This window comes from Aspergillus lentulus (assembly GCF_001445615.1).
Source record: "Aspergillus lentulus DNA, contig: Alt16, strain: IFM 54703, whole genome shotgun sequence".
In the NCBI taxonomy this organism is placed as follows: Eukaryota; Fungi; Ascomycota; class Eurotiomycetes; order Eurotiales; family Aspergillaceae; genus Aspergillus; species Aspergillus lentulus.
The window spans coordinates 3,834,269-3,852,424 of record NW_028322113.1 but is presented as its reverse complement, the minus strand read 5'-3'; the positions used below and the strand labels follow the sequence as shown (position 1 = coordinate 3,852,424).

Here is an 18,156-nt window from a genome sequence, read left to right as displayed (position 1 = left end):
CTCTACTCTTCGGCCCTGGAGGCCAACATTGTCTTACTTAGGGACGCGTTCGACTTTTCCTTGATGGATAAAGCATTTTCCTCCGCGACCTTTTATATGAAGATCTCAGCTCTCTTACGACCATGGACTTTCTCTCCTCTTAACGACTTACTATGAACTCTCAACTCTTCATGATGAACGACGTATGACTTGGCTGGTCCGCATCTTGGACTCTATCATATTCAGGGGCTCGGTGCTCAGAGCAATTGACTGCACGCCCTCTGTCGCAGGGATATGGAGCTTTAATCTACCCCAATTCCTGGTGACGTATCAGACCGTTGAGCGGTCTGAATGTGTATATTATAATGCATAGTGTATAGTATAAGTGTATGCTTATAGGGCAAAATTGCGATAATATTCTTACAATTGTCAATGTAGGCATCTGCCATTCTCACAGCCCACACTCGGAGTGACTCCGTAATAATACTCCTCTGTATCCTGATTATACCCAATGATCACGTGACTTGGAACACAAGGCGAGCAGGCTACGTAATCAACGGCGGGTGGAGTAAAGGTATGGCCTTAGTATGGTCCTCTATCGGGTTGTGTACACAGTAGCTTCATCCGCACTTGTCAACCAGAGAATCGACACCGAAACTTCCACTCCAAGTCACGCCACATCATCTTCGCCGACTCATCTGTTCCAAACGTCCTCAATTCATCCCTGATGCAATTGACCAGCATGCCTTCCAAACGAACACAAACCCCCAGCTCCTCCACGCTTTCGTCCGGCCCAGCAGTCCTATCCTCTAATTCCTCCGTATACCAAATCGCCCACCATGTATGGCAGCAGTACCTCACCACAACGCCGCAGCGCACCATGATGCTTGACGCCTTCATGGTGTTTTTGTTGTTTGTCGGCGCCGTGCAATTCCTCTATTGCGTTTTGGCTGGAAACTACGTAAGACCTGTTCCCCGTTTCCCTCGGATTTATACAGATTGAGACGGGATGCTGACGAGTGTTTGGTTCGATAGCCCTTCAATGCCTTTCTGAGCGGGTTCTGCGCCGCGGTGGGCCAGTTCGTGCTTACGGCTAGTTTGCGTATGCAGACGAGTAGCGAGCAGAAGGGGTGGAACAGTAAGCCCAGTTCGAAGGGGAAGAATGCGCGGTTTGCGGCGGCGGAAGGTGGGGAGGAGCAGGGTGCGGTGTCTCATGAGAGGTGAGTTTTGTTTTTGGTTTTTTTCGCTGGTTGGGTGCTAGGAATATGTGAGATGACGATTGTTAACTGACTGGTTTGCTGCTGGTAGGGCGTTTGCGGATTACATCTTCGGGAGCTTGATTCTGCACTTTTTCTGTATCAATTTCATCAACTGAGTGCGGGCTGTTAACAGGTGGCAAGATATTCGGTGGAGTTGGAAGGATACCGGTAGTTTCGATTGTCGGGTTGCGAGATGAAAGACCATTGTCTTCATTTCTTCAGGGCCTGCACGGTACTTTGTGAGCTTCACTGGGATGAGACTGTACTTTATTGGCCTTTACTGCAGTGTCGAGATAAAAGTGCTACTGATGGCTGGATACCCAATAGCTGCACCAGAATGGCATCGCATTCTATCTATGGATAGAGTTCAGAGCCCGCTCTTTGAATGAACTCCTCTAAATTTGTACATCGGGTATATGTCTATGCTTGAGGTTGATGCTAAAATGCTCGTCCGGGTTTCCTTTTGATCTGTGGCTTCTTAACCACGGTTCCTCCTCCACTTGCTCCATTGGTCCCGTTTCTCGTGGCCGAAGATGCGGTGACACCACCAATTCTTCGTGCGCCGGTAACAGCAGGACGTCGCACAACGGATCCCGCCTCTACTTCCTTCTTGCGTCTGGAGGGATCGTTGCGCTCCTGCTCTCGTAGCTTCTCGGCCGCGGCGCGCTCCCGGTCGGCGGCCATCTGGGTCTCGATCTCCATGCGTCGATTGAATTCCTGTTCGGTGACGCGACGTTCTCGCTGGGAATAGCCTTTCTCCTTGACGGAGTAGAAGACACCGCCAAGTTCGGCGAGCCACTACATTCTCGAAGTTAGCTTCGCAGTTTCAAACTTTCGAACGAAGATGCATCAACTTACGTGTGGGTCTACTGCAGTCACGGTCGACATATACTCCTTGCTTGTCAAAATCAATTCATGGTAGACCACGTATTCTGGCACATAACCTAGGCCATACAGAGCGCTCGTGGGGTGGAGCTGCATGCTCACGCTTGTCCGGAGGTTGATGAACTCGCCGATACCCTTAACCTTGGCCGCTTGGTGATAGAAGCCGGAGCAGATGCACTTGCGGATCACGTCCCAGTCTGTCCCACAGCTTACAAGTCGCATCTTCTGAACTGTCATAATATCATGAAGTTGCTCGCGGACCTCCTTGGCCCGTCGCAGAGTCTTGGGGTGAAGGAAGTGTTTGATACACCATCCATCGGAGTAACCGTTGGATTTCCATTGCGTGTAAACGTGAAGAAGAGTCAAGTGATCAGACTCCGGAACGAAGAATTTCTCGCGCGCCGCATCTGACTCTTCCTGTCGCTCCTTTGGACGATAGAAGACACTAGGAACCGAGAGCATGGAAACAATCGTCAGCATCTCCTCGCTGCACCCGTATTCCTCAGACGCCGTGATGAGCAGCTTGGCGAGCGGAGGATCCATGGGGAACGGAGTCATAGCACGACCAAGCGGAGTTAGGTCGCCCAGATTATCCAACGCGCCCAATGACCAGAGCTCGAAAAGTGATGTCGAAATGGTCTCCTGCGGTGGTGGGTCCATGAAATCAAAATCCAAGAGATCCTTTACTCCAAGTGATTTGAGAAGCAAAACAGTGTTTGAAAGACTCGTTCGCTGAATTTCCGGTATCGTTTGAATATATAGTTCGTTCTTGTAGGCCGACTCGGTATACAAACGGTACGCCTTTCCAGGCCCTGTCCGACCTGCTCGGCCTGAACGTTGATTCGCATTGGCTTGAGAGATAGGTGTGATCTGAAGCGTGTCCATACCCATGCGTGGATTGTACACTTTCAGCTTTGAATATCCTGAATCCACCACAAACATGATCCCATCAACCGTCAAACTCGTTTCAGCAATGTTCGTGGCAACGATGACTTTCCGGACTCCAGGAGGGGCCCGTTCAAATATCTTCGCCTGCTGCTCGGCTGGCATCTGACTGTATATCGGTAATATGCTAAGCTTTGGCGGATCATTAAGCATCTTCAGCCGCTCGTCGATCAACTCGCACGTTGCTTCAATATCTTCCTGACCTGTCATGAAGACAAGTATGTCCCCCGGTCCCTGCGAGACATGAATTGCCAAGACCTGCTTGACCGCACTATCGACATAGTCCTCGCACGGGGTCCGGGAGAAGTGAAGATCCACCGGGAAAGTTCGTCCAGGAATAATAAACTCGGGGGCACCACCAAAGAATCGAGAAAAGCGTTCTGAATTCATGGTGGCTGAGGTGACAATTAGCTTCAAATCTCTTCGACGTGCCAACACCTTCTTCAAAAGGCCCATCAGAACATCGGTATTCAAAGCTCTTTCGTGCGCTTCATCCATGATGATGCAAGAATACTTGTCCAGATCCGGCTGAACCAACGATTCCCGCAGAAGGACGCCGTCAGTCATATACTTGATGACTGTATCTTTGCTGGTGCAATCCTCAAACCGAATGGCATAACCAACTTCGGCGCCAAGATCGACCTCCATCTCTTCACTCACACGTTTCGCAACGCTCATAGCAGCAACTCGCCGAGGTTGCGTGCAGCCAATTATGCCGTATTTTGAGTAACCGTCCTCGTGAAGAAATTGTGTCAGTTGAGTCGTTTTTCCAGATCCCGTCTCACCAACCACCACGATCACTTGATTATCTCGTATGACTCGTAGCAATTCCTCTCGCACGGCGAATGCAGGTAGATATTCCCTCTGTTCGCGGAGCGTTTTGCTCTTGCTGAAAGAGCTTTGTCCGCCTTCACCCTTTTTCAGGTGCTGGGCGAACTTGTTCCCGCTTCTATAAGTATCCTCCACGGGCATGGCAACAGCGCTGTCGCCTTCATCTTCCTTGACACCCATGATATTTCCCAGCGCCGTGCCTGCCATTGTTGTTGCCTCCTGCGCTTGCTTTTGACGCTCCCGTTGCTGACGCCGCTCTCGGACGACCTTGCTCCCTTTACGACTGAACACGGCCATATCGCTCTGCGGATCGCGAACGGCCGAGATAGGCTCCAGTTGCTTGGTAAATATCGTGCGCCCGTCCAGGAACGGCGGTCGCAGATCGTGGACGAGTAAATGGACGCGAGTACCTTCTTCATCTTCTGGTAGAAAGTCGCCTTCAAAATCGCGTCGTTGCGCGACTCCAGACGTGAGCATCCGATTTGTTTCCCACTTGTCGATGTCCTTGCGCTTCGCATCGCGCAGGTGTGGCGGAAGGTTGGAGCTCTTCAGCCTTTTGGCTGGAGGCATTCCGTCAGACGCCATGGTGGAATAACAGCTAGAGGAACTTAGACAAGTCCTTCCAACGGAGTTGAATTAATAACTGAAATAATAACAACAGTGAGTGGCGCAGGAATGGCCACCGGCGCTTGCTTCGAGCCAGGTGCTAGGCAAAGTGTAGAAGTTCTGATAAACTGCGGAGTGGATTATCGGCGATGGGGCAAACGGCGCAAACAAATTGGCATCCATGTCACGTGTTTCGATCTATGGAGGGGCCTGGAATAGGTCATGAGATTGATATACAATGAGAATAACCTTTTTGCAGGCTCAATTAGAGATCAACTCTAGATATTGAAAAATACAGTGAGTCTAAACTGGAATTTTGTTCAGACTGTAGCCTGAGCGTCCTTCGTAGACGCAACTTTTTAGTCTGCTTCTCTCCGCGCGGCGGAAATCGAGACCACGCCCCGCATCGCATTCTGACCTTTGCAACAACAGAGTGACAGCATCGGATATCAAAAAATGGCCAGTCAAGCTCAAATAAACCCCAAGAAGCAGCAGGGTACGCCGATGAGTTCTCATCTCATTTCCACGCAGTGACGAAGGCTAATCTGAAGCAGAGCTTCAGCTCCAATATACGAACTTCAAGAATACACTCACACAGATGGCGCAAAAGATTGGCGACATTGAGCAGGAAGCAGAGGAGCATAAGTACTTTCTACTTTCCATTTTTAAAAGGGTAGCAGTAGTGACCTTTACTAGGCTTGTCATTGAGACACTCGAGCCCCTCCCCCAGGACCGCAAGTGCTTCCGAATGGTAAACGGAGTTTTGGTCGAGCGAACAGTGAAGGATGTGCTGCCTGCACTCAAGACAAACTCAGATGGTTTGAAACAGGTGCTCGACGAACTTGTGAAGCAATATCAGAGCAAACAGTCCGAGTTGGACGATTGGAAGGTTAGTTTGCCAATGCCAGGAAATCATGTTAATGGTATTGATGATTGACTCCTTTTGTCTCAATAGAAAAAGAACAACATCCAGGTCGTACAACCATGATCTAAAATGCTTTCCTCTTTTCTTGGGATGGCAGTCAGAAATACCCCTCCATTCCTCTTCAATCCTTCTAGCGGTTTTGGTGTCCATGGTCTCCTTTCGCGACCATGAGCAGGAACCGGAATCGAAAAGGCGTTAACGGGAGTCATGAGGTGACTGCATTGAGCGTATCCGAGCCTTCTACCTTGCGACTGACTGGGCTTATGCTTGAACATTCTCTCAAAGGAAGAGTCGAGATGTGTTGCATGCCGTCGGTCCGCTATCTGTCCATTGATACGACGAAGCTCCTGCAGCTGTGCATCCTCCCGTGTCTGGGAACCAGGCTCAGCGGGGATAAGATGTGATATCATATTACTCCGGTTTCTGCTACAAGGATGGAATCACCTAGTAACTACTAGTTGTGGATATAATGAACTCCCATGTCAAACCGCTCGTCAAACTTCATCCAGCTCACTATGCCTCTTTGACCCCTCAAGGAACTTTTCATCTCATTACTTAGAAAGAACGGGCGGCGTCTCGGATAGAAAGACGCATGCCTTGAGACAGTGTACCGTAGAGGAGCAAGAGTGTAAATGGTTTACCTGCTGCTGGCACCCAAGCTGACAAACACATGCGTTCAACTCGGTGTTCTCGAACGTAATGCAGGCTGCTCATGTGCAGCCTTGTCTCAGGTGAAAACCTGGTTGTCCAACACATTTGTCAAGACATGATGCCCGGTACTTTTGTCAAGTCCATGAGCAGAGTCCACACCTTGCGACCTTCATCGTCCTATGCATCGATTGCTCCTGATATCATGCTGTCATTGATGCCTGATACCTCCTCCTGGTCTGACGTCCGAACGATTTTGTGATGAGTCCTGGGTCAAGTCAAAATCTTCAGGCTGGACCTTGGCTGCTGACAGGCAACATGTGTGTGCCTGAAATGCAGAGCGCTCAGAACACAGCCTCACCAATGAGTTGTACTGGCACTGCTGTCACTTCAAAGCATATAGCAGATTATTCATTACAAATCTGAGGACCATGAGAGTATGCCAGTCATCCTTTGGATCAAGCAAACAAGAGCTTTTCTAGACCATCTTTGCCATCGCCGTCACGCTGCAATGCCACAGATACCAATAATCACGTGTATTTCCGTATCAATACATACTGTGTGGAGTATGGTTGACAGACCTCGCGGCATCACGAGGTCATTGTCGTAATTTATTGTTATCACATTGTAAACGGACGCCTGAGGCCAGCTATGGGTTCCCTCCTTGGTTGGAGCCCCTGCACTTCGTGTGTCTCACCTCAGCAACCGTCCATCTCTCATTCGAGTCATCAGGCAAATCAATCCACCAGCTCGAAGTGACTGAGTAGTTCATCAAAGTTCACTTAACTCTGCTTGAAAGTGTCTTCAATATTCTGATTCCCACAAATCTCATTGGCGTTGGTCAGCGACCAGTGAGAGTTCCCCTGGTCTGCCCACACATTCCTGGTTCGCCAATTGACATCTGCGCGCATCGCCATCCGTCTCCAGTCAGGATCCTGAAATATCTACTGGACAAGCTCAGCTCCTAAGTGGACGAAACAGTCGAAATACAACTGGCCGAGGACCATTCAAGCGAAACAGAAGCTCCCGTTCGTTCGAAGGTATGTAGTCTCTTCTCCCGATTCCCGTGGATCGTTCGTCTGCCTCTGCGCAACGTGCCACTATCAACTTGACCCACCACTGTTGCATTGGTTGCTACGCACGGAAGACCCGCGTCACTGTGAGTGTTCTCCGGGTTTCCAGATCTCCCGCGTTGGAGCATCCCGCATACCTGATTGACGTTACCACTGCACCACTCCTCTTTGCAGTTCTGTAAGGCGGACCGTCCGCCCACAACACGCGAAAGGTGGCAGGGAATAAAATTAACATTTTTATCGTTCCGAATTCTTGGACTAACTTATCCTTGCGACTGGCAACAAATCAGATTTGGTTGATCGAGTCATTATCTTACCTGTCGCGTCTTTCCTCGAATAACAGATTTCGCGCCTTGATTATACCCTCAGGGCAGAAGCTATAGCAGAAACAATTGCTCGTCCCCGCACTGCTGACACTTGTGCCTCTACGTTCGGGCTGCCGTGAAGCGAATCGCTGCCCAGCCAGACACAACTCTATTTTGCCTTTTGACGCGAGTGTATCATAGCGCCCGAGTTCAATACCCCCGAGGCACGCATCTCTGACGTGGTCTGCCAGCAGAGCAAATAGACGACTCCTTATCACATACCCTATCCAGTATCCGCTGCGCGTATACCTATAGCTAAAAATCATGTCGGCCTCTCCCTCGAAAGAGCCTGAGGTGGAACAGGAAGCGCAATCAGGTGAAGACCAAGAACATATGGATAAGGACCAGGAACAAACACAGAACCAGGGAGAATTCGAGGTGAAGGAGCAAGATCGATGGCTCCCGATTGCGAATGGTCAGTTGCGTTCCCTTGCAGCTTCCCTTGTCCTCCTGATTTGTGCGTACCTTACATCCAACTGCTGGCCAACAGCCGTCTGCCCTACTTCACTTTAACCGTACCCTGCGTCCATCCATTTATTGAAAATACCCCAACCTGCCTCCTTAACCAACAAACATCGCACTGTGGAGACCCTCATTCGCCTGCGGTTCGAGTGTAGCTCTACATGCGAAGCGCCTTTCTTATTTGCGGCGATACAATTTTCGTCAGATACCTATTCTGCGATGTCGTTCTTTTTGCGCCGCTCAAAGTTTTTACGCAATTATCCCCCGCAATTTTGGAGGAATGATGGGTAAACAGCTACATGTGCTAACATTTACCGTCAAGTGGCCCGTATCATGAAGTTGGCCTTGCCAGAGAACGCGAAGATCGCCAAAGAAGCCAAGGAGTGCATGCAAGAGTGTGTCAGCGAGTTTATCTCGTTTATCACCAGTGAGGGTGAGTGTTACTGCATCGGCTGCTGGTACTTGTCCATTTGACTAACGTATGATTGCGCCTTCTTCTGTATAGCATCTGAAAAGTGCCAGCAAGAGAAACGGAAGACGGTAAATGGTGAGGATATTCTGTTCGCCATGACCTCACTTGGCTTCGAAAATTACGCGGAAGCGCTCAAGATATACTTGTCAAAGTATCGCGAGGTAAGACTTGTACAACACGCTCAGGCGGCCTGCCTCCCCACCAACGGTTGGTGGTCTGGTGGGTTGTAATATCATGTGCTAAGTACTCCTCCAGACTCAGTCCGCCCGTGGCGAACATCAGAATAGGCCCACGAGCAGCGGCTACAATGCTGGAGGGCCCGTGGGCGGATCCAGCACGCAAGGTGGACGACCTGGTGCATCGGCTTCCGGCGGCTTTCCTGAAACGGCAGATAACACAAACAATATCATGAACCCCGGTCTGGACCCATCCGAACAGGACAGTTCAGCCTATGGCTACCCTTCGATGGTCGGCCAGCCTCACAATGGCGCAGGAGGCGACTCGTACTAACCGCATCATGTGTGACAGAGTCCGCCGCGCAAGACTCTCACACACTCCAAATCCTGCGCTGTCAGAATGAGAATATACCCTCGAAGACAGAGACGAGGCTACCCTTGTTTGGGGGGTTCGAGTCTGCCTTGGAACAGAGTCTCGAATTGTTTGTGGGGATGCTCCTAACGTTCTTTGAGTGTTGCTCTCTGCGCAACATTTTATGACATGGTACGACACATTGGGCTATTCATGAGGTAATCGACAGAGGGGTAAACAGGACCAGTTCGGATGCGCTTTTTAATTCTTTATTTTTTTACCCCGTTGATCATTGGTGTGCTTATGCTGTTTTCATCCGCGGCCTCTCTGTTTTTTTTTTTTGGTCATATGTTCCCTTCCACGACGGTGTTTGTACCCTTTCATAGTAAATGTGTCGTGTGGAAACCATTTCTTTTCATGCTTACAGCACAGTCATCTCTCGGATTTCATTGTTTGATTACGGGAGGGCAGTTGGTCGCGAAAATACGGAATCATCATATGTATTCATATATGCCACTTGTTGGTGGTTTGTGACTTATGAGTATCTCTTGGGTGATATGGTGGGCCAAGTAGTTAATAGAAAGAAAGAGGTGGGACTTCGCTGTCCTTGAAAAATGACCGGGTCTTGATATTGGCCCCTATGTGGATGGCTTGATTCGAGGGGCCAGATGGGATGCTAACTTTCTGGACAGATGCTCAGGGAACAATCGAGCCTTTGTGCATTGGTAGATCTAAGACAAAGTGGAAGTCCACTATGGAGAGACTATTTCCATAGACATGAAGATATGTTGTACGCAAATTGAGGACATCAAATTAAAATCCTAGGTATCATTCATGATATATCGTTCATCAAGCCATCCAAGCAGCGCTAGCCGTGCATCCATCCTCCATCCTGGAGAAGATCCGACATCGGTGTCTCCTGCCAATAGATCTGGCGCCATTCATCTTCCAGCTCCAGGAGCCCATCCATGCTCATCGGCAGGACAGACTGGTCCGGATCCGTGAAGGAGAATAGCTGGCGCCAGTCCAGGAATTCCCTTGGCTGATCCATCGTATCGACAGTTGCCAGGTTCGTGGATGGGATCCAGCTGTCGAAGGGTTGGTTCTGGTGCGGGGAGACAGTGGTTTGTGGTAGAGACGTGGAGTCCGGGGTGGGAGCGTCGTAGGAGGGGAGGGGCCGATCTGGCTGTGGGGGTTGTACAGATGTGTTTGTTGAAATGTGTTGATTCTGGTTCTTGTTTTGGTTCTGGGTCTGGGTCTGGGATTGGTTGTGCGTGCTGCTGAAGGGTCTGGATCTTTCGCCTGTTGCCAGGCGAAGATCCTCTTGTAGACGTTTCGAATCTTCGAAGAGGCGTAGAATAGTGGTGGCGTGCGACCAGTACTTGGCTAGTTCGCGGAGTGAGTAGGAGGCGGAATCAAAGCGGCGCAGGGCGTTAATGGCTAAGACAGGGTTCGAGAATCGCAGCTCGACTCGAACTTGGATCATCGCTGTAAAGAGAGTATGGACGCCGGAATACCATAGGTACTTGAGACGATCGTTTAAGCGGAGTTCTTCGAAGATAGATGCGATGACGCCAGCGGCTGCACTGCAGATCTCTGCATCATGCGGGCCGTAGTCATCCGAGTACGCGGATGCCCTGGGATGGGGCCGGTGAAGAAGGATGAGAAAATTGTTGTAGGTCAAGTGAAGCATGGCGGACCAAGGATCCATATCCGAGGCACGCAGCCGCAGATTGTCTGGAAGCCGCAAAGACCAGTTCGCAAGAGCTTCATCTGCTTCTTGCAATGCGGCTTTGCGACGCTCCGAACTGACTCGTAGTCCGAATCGCTCGCGCACAATATAAGATATCATTGTGCAAAGCTCTGAAAAATGAATGACATAGTCCGTCTGGACACGGACCCCGCAGCCTTCAAAATCAGAGGCTGTCAACGGAGAGACATCGGAGTCTTCGAGGTTTCTGGCGCACAGAGAGATTAGAGCAGGCATTGAGACTCACATCCGGGCTAGCGCACTTACATAGCTTGAGGTCGACCATACGAAAGGGAGACCAATACATCGAACTGAACCAGTATGTACCATAGCCTTCTCCACATCCGGCGGTCCCGGGAAACGAACCTGCTCGAGACTGGATTTCGATGCATGCCGAGGCCAGTCGCGATTCGAGCAGCAACACCGACCCAGTAGTGAGCGTTGGCAGAAACATCATCATCGGGGCTGTCTGAATGCCACGTCAAGAGCAGCGCAGCTTGCACCAAGGTATCACGGTTTCGCTCAATGCGATTGTCAAAGAGCCATTTCGCGCGACGGAAGAAAATGTCCTTCAAAGTATCCCGCTCTTCTTTTGGATACGTGACATGGCATCCGACTAATAGAATGGCTTGCAAAAGCAGGATAGGCGGAGGATCAGAGGGGTCTCTATTGCGATACTGAGTCATGAACTGATCTTCTTCAACAATGGGATATCCCGGGTTCACGTGGGTGAAGTATGCCTGGACAAGCTCGTCGACGAGGGCCGGCTCCGGTAGAGTCAGAGCATCTACGAGAAGCTGGTCGTGGCCGGTTTTCAACTGTCGCCGTGGTATCTCGCTGCCCGCAAAGTGATATACGTCATCATCTTTATCGCGCTGTTGACGTATCAGGAAGGACATGTTGGACAGCTCGTGTCCAACATAAATTGCTCGCACGCCCCGCTGAATTTCCCGAGCACCTGACCCTTCCTCATCGTCAATGAGCTTCACCAGTCGCTTCTCAAAGTCGGCATGGGCATCCTGTTCGGCGAGACGGTCCGAAGCGGGCGGAAGATGGCATTCCTGTGCTTGTGGAGACGTGTGGCTATAACTATGGCTGTGGAGATGTTGCCCCTTGGACTGAACATTCGGAACGACGCTCGCCGGAGGAGCTGCTGCTTCTGGCTGAACTCCGCGGAAAGCAGTTATGAAAGCAGTCGGTTCGCTGATGGTAGATGGAGGAGACGCTTCGGGGACATGTTCGGAGGTGGACGGCGGCCGACAACGAATGGGAACGGGATTCAGAATGGAGCGTACCGCAAGGCGCTTCTTCTTCTCATGGATGCGGCAGTCTGTTTTCCCCGAGGAGCGGCAGTTGGAGCAGGGCAGGCCAACGATACGTGCGTCACACCGGACTTTGCGCCGATGGCAGTGGACGCAGGCTGCAGAGCCTAAGCCAGAGGAAGATCAGTATCGATATCGGCAAGTAAATCATGGAAACAATGGTAGTCAACAGAGGTGATGTCTACCTGACTTGCGCTTGGTCACACCATTGCCGGTGGGTGAAAGGCTATTCTGCGCTGTGGATGACATAGCAAAAGCATCGAGGCAGATTCAGGGCCCGTAGACTTTCTTCCTCATCATGTGAAGCCGAGAGAGGTCCGGAATTGGGATATCGATTCAGGAGCCCGACATGATCCAGACAATCAGAAAGAAGAGTAGAAGTGGGAGATAGGCAACTGCCGAGAGAGAAATCGCAGGAACAGCGATAAAGAGAAGACCGATAATGAACGAAAGTGGGGAAAAGCTGCGTCTGGGGAGGGTCACGTGGAGGTGCGGAGAAGGCGCAGTCGGAGGATTTTGTTTGATAATGGAATGTGCGAGACCAGAATGGCATTCGACATTGTCGTTGAGCTCAATGTGCGTTTTGGAGGGCGCAAAGAAGGTCTTGTTGGCTGAAGACAGCGAGAAAAGGCAGTTTTCCGTCAGCGAAGCTGTTATCAGTTGCGGTCTGTGTCTGCACCAAGGAGCTGTCCAGGATCTTCATAATCTTCAAGCCAGGCACTAGCCTGGGGACTCGAAGAGTCGTATCCAGTCGTACTCCGTTAGTTCTCCGAAATTAAGGACATTATTGATCGCAGCCAAGTTGTCTTCACCTTGATGCATGTAAACATATCTCTTCCAAAGTTTCGATATCTTGAACAAGACTGTGCCTATGTATGCTTAAACAGACCTTGTACTCTCTGTGATTGCTCTAAATGTATGTACAAAAGTTGAGCATATGAATCGGCTTAAACATAAAGTAGTGTACAATGTAGCTACCCAAACACAAACATAAAGTAGTGTACAATGTAGCTACCCAAACACAAACCGTTTCCAGTTATCTGCCAGTCGTTGGACCCCGTCTTGTAAAGACCAGCCACGGAGCTCACAGATCTGCCGGGCAACACCCTCGAGCAAATCATCCATCTGCTGTCCAGCAGTGTGAAGGTCACTCTCAATGAGTACTCTGTCCTCTGGCAAAGCTTTGATAACTGCGATGACTTTCTGAGACGACGGTCCGCTGAAATTGATCACATTGGAAAAGGAGAAGTAGACGTCCGAGGGATTGGAAGGGTTCAGAAATTGCTTCAATTGCTCCACAGGACCTGAGTACGAATGCATACAGATCCGGGGTGGATATGGGAGAGGTGGACCTTCGCGCTTTAGTGACTTTCGCAATTGCTCGTCTTCCGCGTCGCTCTCCGCGTGAGCACCTTCAACGCTAAGACGTCTTCGTCTCTCCCGTCGCGATGGTACTCTGCGCTCATGGCCGGACCATAGCTCCTTGAAGACATCAAACACCGCTCCATGTGCTTGGACACTGTGTACCGAGACTGGTCGTCGAAGTTCCCCGGCGAGGCGAAGCTGGGCTTTAAGAATAGCCTTTTGGTGTTCCATGTGCACCCTGTAGGGTGAGAGTCTCCGACCTTCACGAGATCCAGGCGTTATTTGCACGTTCCGATTGTCAGCCTCCTGCTGGGTCCAGGCCTTTGGAAGTCTGAAAGCACGGTCAAGGCCCACCTCGCCAACCAGAGCATGTGGGAAAGATAGTAGCCGTTCGCGTGTTTCGGAGATGAATTGTGAGAGGGGTTTTGGATCAGGTAAAGAAAAAATGAAGTTTTCATCTTCTGGAGCTGGTGTTAAGACTTTCTGATAATGTATCTTCTTGCTCTCAGGATCCAGGACGCCCTGCGCTGCCTCCGATGATGGCTCCTGATCGTCGATGATTTGGTGTGAAAACCATGGATGCCATCCAAAGCATGGAAGCACGCGATCCATCTCGACATCCTGCACAGTCAGTTTTTCATTGTTAAGGTCTTTAGCTATCTGAAATACAAGGCCCTGATCCTCTGCTCTAGTGGCCATGACTGTGAGGGTCGTTGCTTTCATCCTTGGAATGTCAGATATTGACGAAATGGTGTCCGTGGGGTGACAGTGGGCATCGTAGACGCCCAGCTCCCAAGGAAAATCGGGGACCTTGTCATGTTCATTTTCAGGCATGTTCCTCCCTCCCGTCCATATGCGTTGATCTCGTGGTAGTATGATAGAGACAGTTTAGAGTGACAACGGAATGCTGTGATGTAATGATAAACAGTAATTACTGCCTGGGGCATCAATGGCATCAACCTTAGCCATCTACGTATCAGTATCACATGCTTTTTCTCCGCACTTTGTTGCTGTCAAGGCGAAGCTCCGATAACAACCCAGGCAGTACTTTAAAGCTCCATTTGCCATCGCAGTCTATCAAGATGTCGTGGCTCTCTCTTTCCCCGATCAGAATTCTGGGTGATATGATGGAATATACCCTTTTATCCCGTCCAAGCCATTCACTATCTTCCAATTTCATACTGAACCTTCTCTGCGTTTAGTCTTCATGTCAACCACGTGCTCCACCTTGTTGGCAGTACCTTTTCTGGCACTGGTTTCGCTACCTCTGGTCTTCTCGGCATATATTACCATCTGTCTCTCCGTACTGACTCTGTTTTTACGACTTCTGGTCATTTACGTTGAGCTATGCTTTGCTATAGTCTCAAACTACTTTGTGATTCCGACGTCCAGCAAGTCTTCATTGCTGAGTTTTGCCTCTGAGCCGACCACCCCGGCCGTCTCTGCCACGCCCAAGAGGCGATCCATTGATCATGGCGTCACAGTGATATTACCTCACAGCAGCAACCATCTCCAAATAGCGCCCTTTTCTCGGGGGCACACTCGCCCGGCGCCGGCTCGACGGCGGAATAGTTCGAATGCTTCAACCGGGCACCCCGACGGCGACTATGGCCGGCCCGTCCGCAAGGAAGAGCTGCGCAGAAACGGGTTTACTACTCCTCCATCTGCTCTCCTGACTCTCGTCAGTGGAGACGAAGGCCGAGACTTCGAAGGCGTGGGTGGCTGGCGCTGCCCACCATCTGCAAAGTCGCATGGCCATCTTTCCAGGTCCGCATCGTCCTCCTCGAAGGACAGCTTAAGCGACGAGGCAGATGAGCGCGCCTGGCTCTCAATCAATGATCGTCTCGAGCTCCCCTCACAGCCCTTTCCACTGCGGAACCACCCCGAAACAGCAGACATTCTGCCCTGGAGACACAGCCAGGCCGCCTCTCGTAGTCCCGATGGCCGCAGACAGCGCCATCACCACCGTTCCGCAACCACCTCCCTGATCCCGAGTCAGACTCGCCGACCTCCTACTTCTCCCTCAGCATCTCGGTCAAACAGGTCAGAGTTCCATTTGCCGGCCGTCTCGGGGGCCCGCTCCCGAGGTCTCTCTCCGCGGCCACAGTCTCAGGACGCATCGTCTCTTTCGACATATTCTGATTTCTTCCGTGCTATGGCCAGTGCGCCGCAGACACATTCTCAATTGCGCCTATCAAGTTCAGCCGAGGCCCCGGGGGGTTACTTTGCTTTCCGCCCGGACAATGGAGCGAATAGCAGCGGGAGTGTGGTCTCAACGGGCACCACGACACCAGTCGAGGATCGATCCAGCACAACGCCCCGTAGTATGGGAAGATTCATGGCTCATTATCCTACAGGCGTGAGATATCGTAGACGAAGTGTATCGGGGCCCAACTTTGGATCGCAATTGCCCAGTCCTTCTTTGAGTAGAGACCGGACCTTTTGACTGTTTGGTTATTGATTTTGAGAATTCAACAGAAGCGTCTTGGTAGTTTTGCATATTAGCAATTGGATTTACAAATTGACTACTGAGTGATTATGCGTCTGCAACTCATGGGTTCTAGCGACTGAGGCCATTTCACCATATCTATGAATTATACTCTAATAATACACTCAGTATGTCCAACTCACTGACGCAGAATCTGCAGAATTTATCTAGAAACAAGGAAATAATTACTGCGGGGGAAAAGGTATATCGCTCATAAGAAACAGTGCATCATCTGCGTCAGGTCCGACCCCGAGCCCTCTCCCTTTGGCTCACCTCTTCCATTTCCTCCAATACCACCTTGTTGAATTCTTCCCATCCATCGAGGTAGATATGATGACCCGATCCCTTGATGATTACCACCTTAGCCGAGCCATTATCCGCCTCACGCTCTTCTGGTGAAGCATTCTGAAGAACCCGCCGTTTCTCCTCTTCAATCTTGGCCTTGGCTGCGAGACCTCCAGCCGCATCCATCCAGTCATGGTCTCCATACATGAAAACGACGGGAATACCGGTCTCACGCTTAGCTGGGGGTGGAGAAGCCTGAGTTGCCGAGTCAGAAGGCGGTTGCAAGGGAGAGGCGTCCGTGGCGGTCGCAGGCTCTGAGTCAGAGGCCGAAGGCTGAATGATCTGCCGTCCGACGTTCTGGATGCGCCGAATCAGAGGGCTACGAGCGAAGGCTCCTGGAGCTAGGATATATGCAAGAGCATACTCTCCACTACCACGTTGACTGAAGATCGAATAGGAGTAGTCGTGTAGAGCTTTTGCTTCGTTGGCGGGTAAATGGGAGAAGCGCCGAGAGGTCCAGCCAGATACAATGCGGGGCCCGAGAGGGCCAGCCCACCGTACCAGACTGAAGGGAGAGATGTTGGCTTCCCACAGATAGGCAAACCATTTGGGAACGTTGCGGCGGGCCGGTCGGCTCTCCGGTGGTGCCGCTGTCGCCGCGTTACCGTAGCCTTTGAGCAGGACGTTGTTGTCGCCTTTCTGGGCTACTTCCGGGGGGACAGACAACGATGTCTGTGCGATAGTTTGCTGGTCCTGGGTGAACTCCTGGGCTAAACTGGACTCGGATGGTTCGGGCATATCCGCAGAGACAGCATAAGGATCTTCGGGAATCCCCACTGGAGAGGCAAGGATCAGCTTGTTCAAACGACCGGGGTACTTCAAGGCATAAGCGACTCCCATATATCCTCCCATGCTGTGGCCAAGCAGCGTAAAGCGTTCGATCTTGCGCTTCACGCGCCATTCCTCCAATGCATCAACGAACCAATCCTCCGCCTCCTTGATAGCATCTTCTCTGTTCTTAGCCTTGATGCGGAACGGTGGTCGGGTGCTGCGACCCATGCCTAACATATCCAACGCGTGCAGTTGCCACCCCTTCAGCCGGCTTAGAGGTTCAAAATTTTTGTAGAAGAAGCCCAGCCCCGCACCATATCCGTGGAGCATGACCAAATGTTGGTCCGCTTCCTCACCAACTCTCTCCACAGAAAACTCATTTAGAGCCCTGTCCTTACCGCTCAATTCAACCATGCTGGAGCGCCATCGTCTTGGTCCGTACGGATCGTCGGTGGAATTGGCCGATACTTCACCTTGCTGGCTGAGATCGGCCGACTGCAGACTTTGAGCCACACCATCGCGCTGAGTGGTGGTCTTTCCGGTCTGCAGATGCGTAGGAGGTTCATGCTGGAGATAGGGCAAGAACGAGAGGACTTTATGCTCTGCTGCCGCAGCTGGCAGACTAGCCCACTGGAACCAAATCTCAGTGACTTGTACAACAACTTTGGTTATCATCTCCCGACTTCAGGAACCTACCCATTGATTGAAGCCTTCTCTGTAGCCTAGTGGAAACCACGAGGAGCGCACTGCAGCTGCGTTAGCCCCTCGGGCGGCATACGGCGTGCTCTCTTGCTGAGAGACATACGGACCATGGTGGGCTTGATCATGAAGGTCGTCCTTAGACGAACTGAGAGATTCCGAAGTCATTGAGGATGTGTAGCGTAGGTGAATTGCGGGATGTGGCGAAGAAAGGAGACGGGGCGGTTCAAATGACGTCCAGGGTCGGGAGACCTGGGAAGAGAGTGAAGGAAGTCGCACGGCGGACAGCTTGTCGCGATGTAGTCCAGAGTGACAGAGACGGTATCCCTGTCACTCCCACAAAAGGAGACAAGAAGAATATTTATAGGAAAGGGACGCAGAGGTCATAAATCCGTCAGCAGTGGAAATAAGAAGACCAGGTGGGCGTTTTGTAGCGGT

At 51.1% G+C, this 18,156-nt stretch overlaps 8 protein-coding genes across 8 annotated transcripts; 4 read left to right on the top strand and 4 right to left on the bottom strand.

The window, feature by feature from the left end:
• Positions 1 to 721: 721 nt before the first annotated feature.
• Positions 722 to 1,354, top strand: ALT_8712 (putative oligosaccharyl transferase subunit Dad1; the record flags this gene model as incomplete). The annotated part of the gene is made up of 3 exons (XM_033557808.2): positions 722 to 940; positions 1,015 to 1,199; positions 1,288 to 1,354. 3 exons carry the CDS (start codon positions 722 to 724, stop codon positions 1,352 to 1,354), a joined length of 471 nt encoding a protein of 156 aa, XP_033413699.2.
• Positions 1,355 to 1,676: 322 nt separating this feature from the next.
• ALT_8711 (putative mRNA splicing factor RNA helicase (Prp16)) lies at positions 1,677 to 4,484 on the bottom strand (the record flags this gene model as incomplete). The annotated part of the gene is made up of 2 exons (XM_033557809.2): positions 1,677 to 2,036; positions 2,097 to 4,484. 2 exons carry the CDS (start codon positions 4,482 to 4,484, stop codon positions 1,677 to 1,679), a joined length of 2,748 nt encoding a protein of 915 aa, XP_033413700.1.
• A 477-nt stretch (positions 4,485 to 4,961) lies between these two features.
• ALT_8710 (putative prefoldin subunit 2) lies at positions 4,962 to 5,493 on the top strand (the record flags this gene model as incomplete). The annotated part of the gene is made up of 4 exons (XM_033557810.2): positions 4,962 to 5,001; positions 5,060 to 5,150; positions 5,202 to 5,394; positions 5,461 to 5,493. 4 exons carry the CDS (start codon positions 4,962 to 4,964, stop codon positions 5,491 to 5,493), a joined length of 357 nt encoding a protein of 118 aa, XP_033413701.2.
• A 2,287-nt stretch (positions 5,494 to 7,780) lies between these two features.
• ALT_8709 (nuclear transcription factor Y subunit beta) lies at positions 7,781 to 8,960 on the top strand (the record flags this gene model as incomplete). Its single annotated transcript, XM_089600457.1, has 4 exons — positions 7,781 to 7,973; positions 8,301 to 8,411; positions 8,484 to 8,611; positions 8,706 to 8,960. The coding sequence occupies 4 exons, from the start codon at positions 7,781 to 7,783 to the stop codon at positions 8,958 to 8,960; spliced, it is 687 nt and encodes a 228-aa protein (XP_089455350.1).
• An 886-nt stretch (positions 8,961 to 9,846) lies between these two features.
• On the bottom strand, positions 9,847 to 12,299 carry ALT_8708 (acetamidase regulatory protein; the record flags this gene model as incomplete). The annotated part of the gene is made up of 3 exons (XM_033557812.2): positions 9,847 to 10,936; positions 10,996 to 12,157; positions 12,236 to 12,299. The coding sequence occupies 3 exons, from the start codon at positions 12,297 to 12,299 to the stop codon at positions 9,847 to 9,849; spliced, it is 2,316 nt and encodes a 771-aa protein (XP_033413703.2).
• A 762-nt stretch (positions 12,300 to 13,061) lies between these two features.
• On the bottom strand, positions 13,062 to 14,249 carry ALT_8707 (TatD family hydrolase; the record flags this gene model as incomplete). Its single annotated transcript, XM_033557813.2, has 1 exon — positions 13,062 to 14,249. One exon carries the CDS (start codon positions 14,247 to 14,249, stop codon positions 13,062 to 13,064), a length of 1,188 nt encoding a protein of 395 aa, XP_033413704.2.
• Positions 14,250 to 14,622: 373 nt separating this feature from the next.
• Positions 14,623 to 15,861, top strand: ALT_8706 (uncharacterized protein; the record flags this gene model as incomplete). Its single annotated transcript, XM_033557814.2, has 1 exon — positions 14,623 to 15,861. The coding sequence occupies one exon, from the start codon at positions 14,623 to 14,625 to the stop codon at positions 15,859 to 15,861; it is 1,239 nt and encodes a 412-aa protein (XP_033413705.2).
• A 279-nt stretch (positions 15,862 to 16,140) lies between these two features.
• Positions 16,141 to 17,886, bottom strand: ALT_8705 (putative alpha/beta hydrolase; the record flags this gene model as incomplete). Its single annotated transcript, XM_033557815.2, has 2 exons — positions 16,141 to 17,649; positions 17,716 to 17,886. The coding sequence occupies 2 exons, from the start codon at positions 17,884 to 17,886 to the stop codon at positions 16,141 to 16,143; spliced, it is 1,680 nt and encodes a 559-aa protein (XP_033413706.2).
• Positions 17,887 to 18,156: the final 270 nt, after the last annotated feature.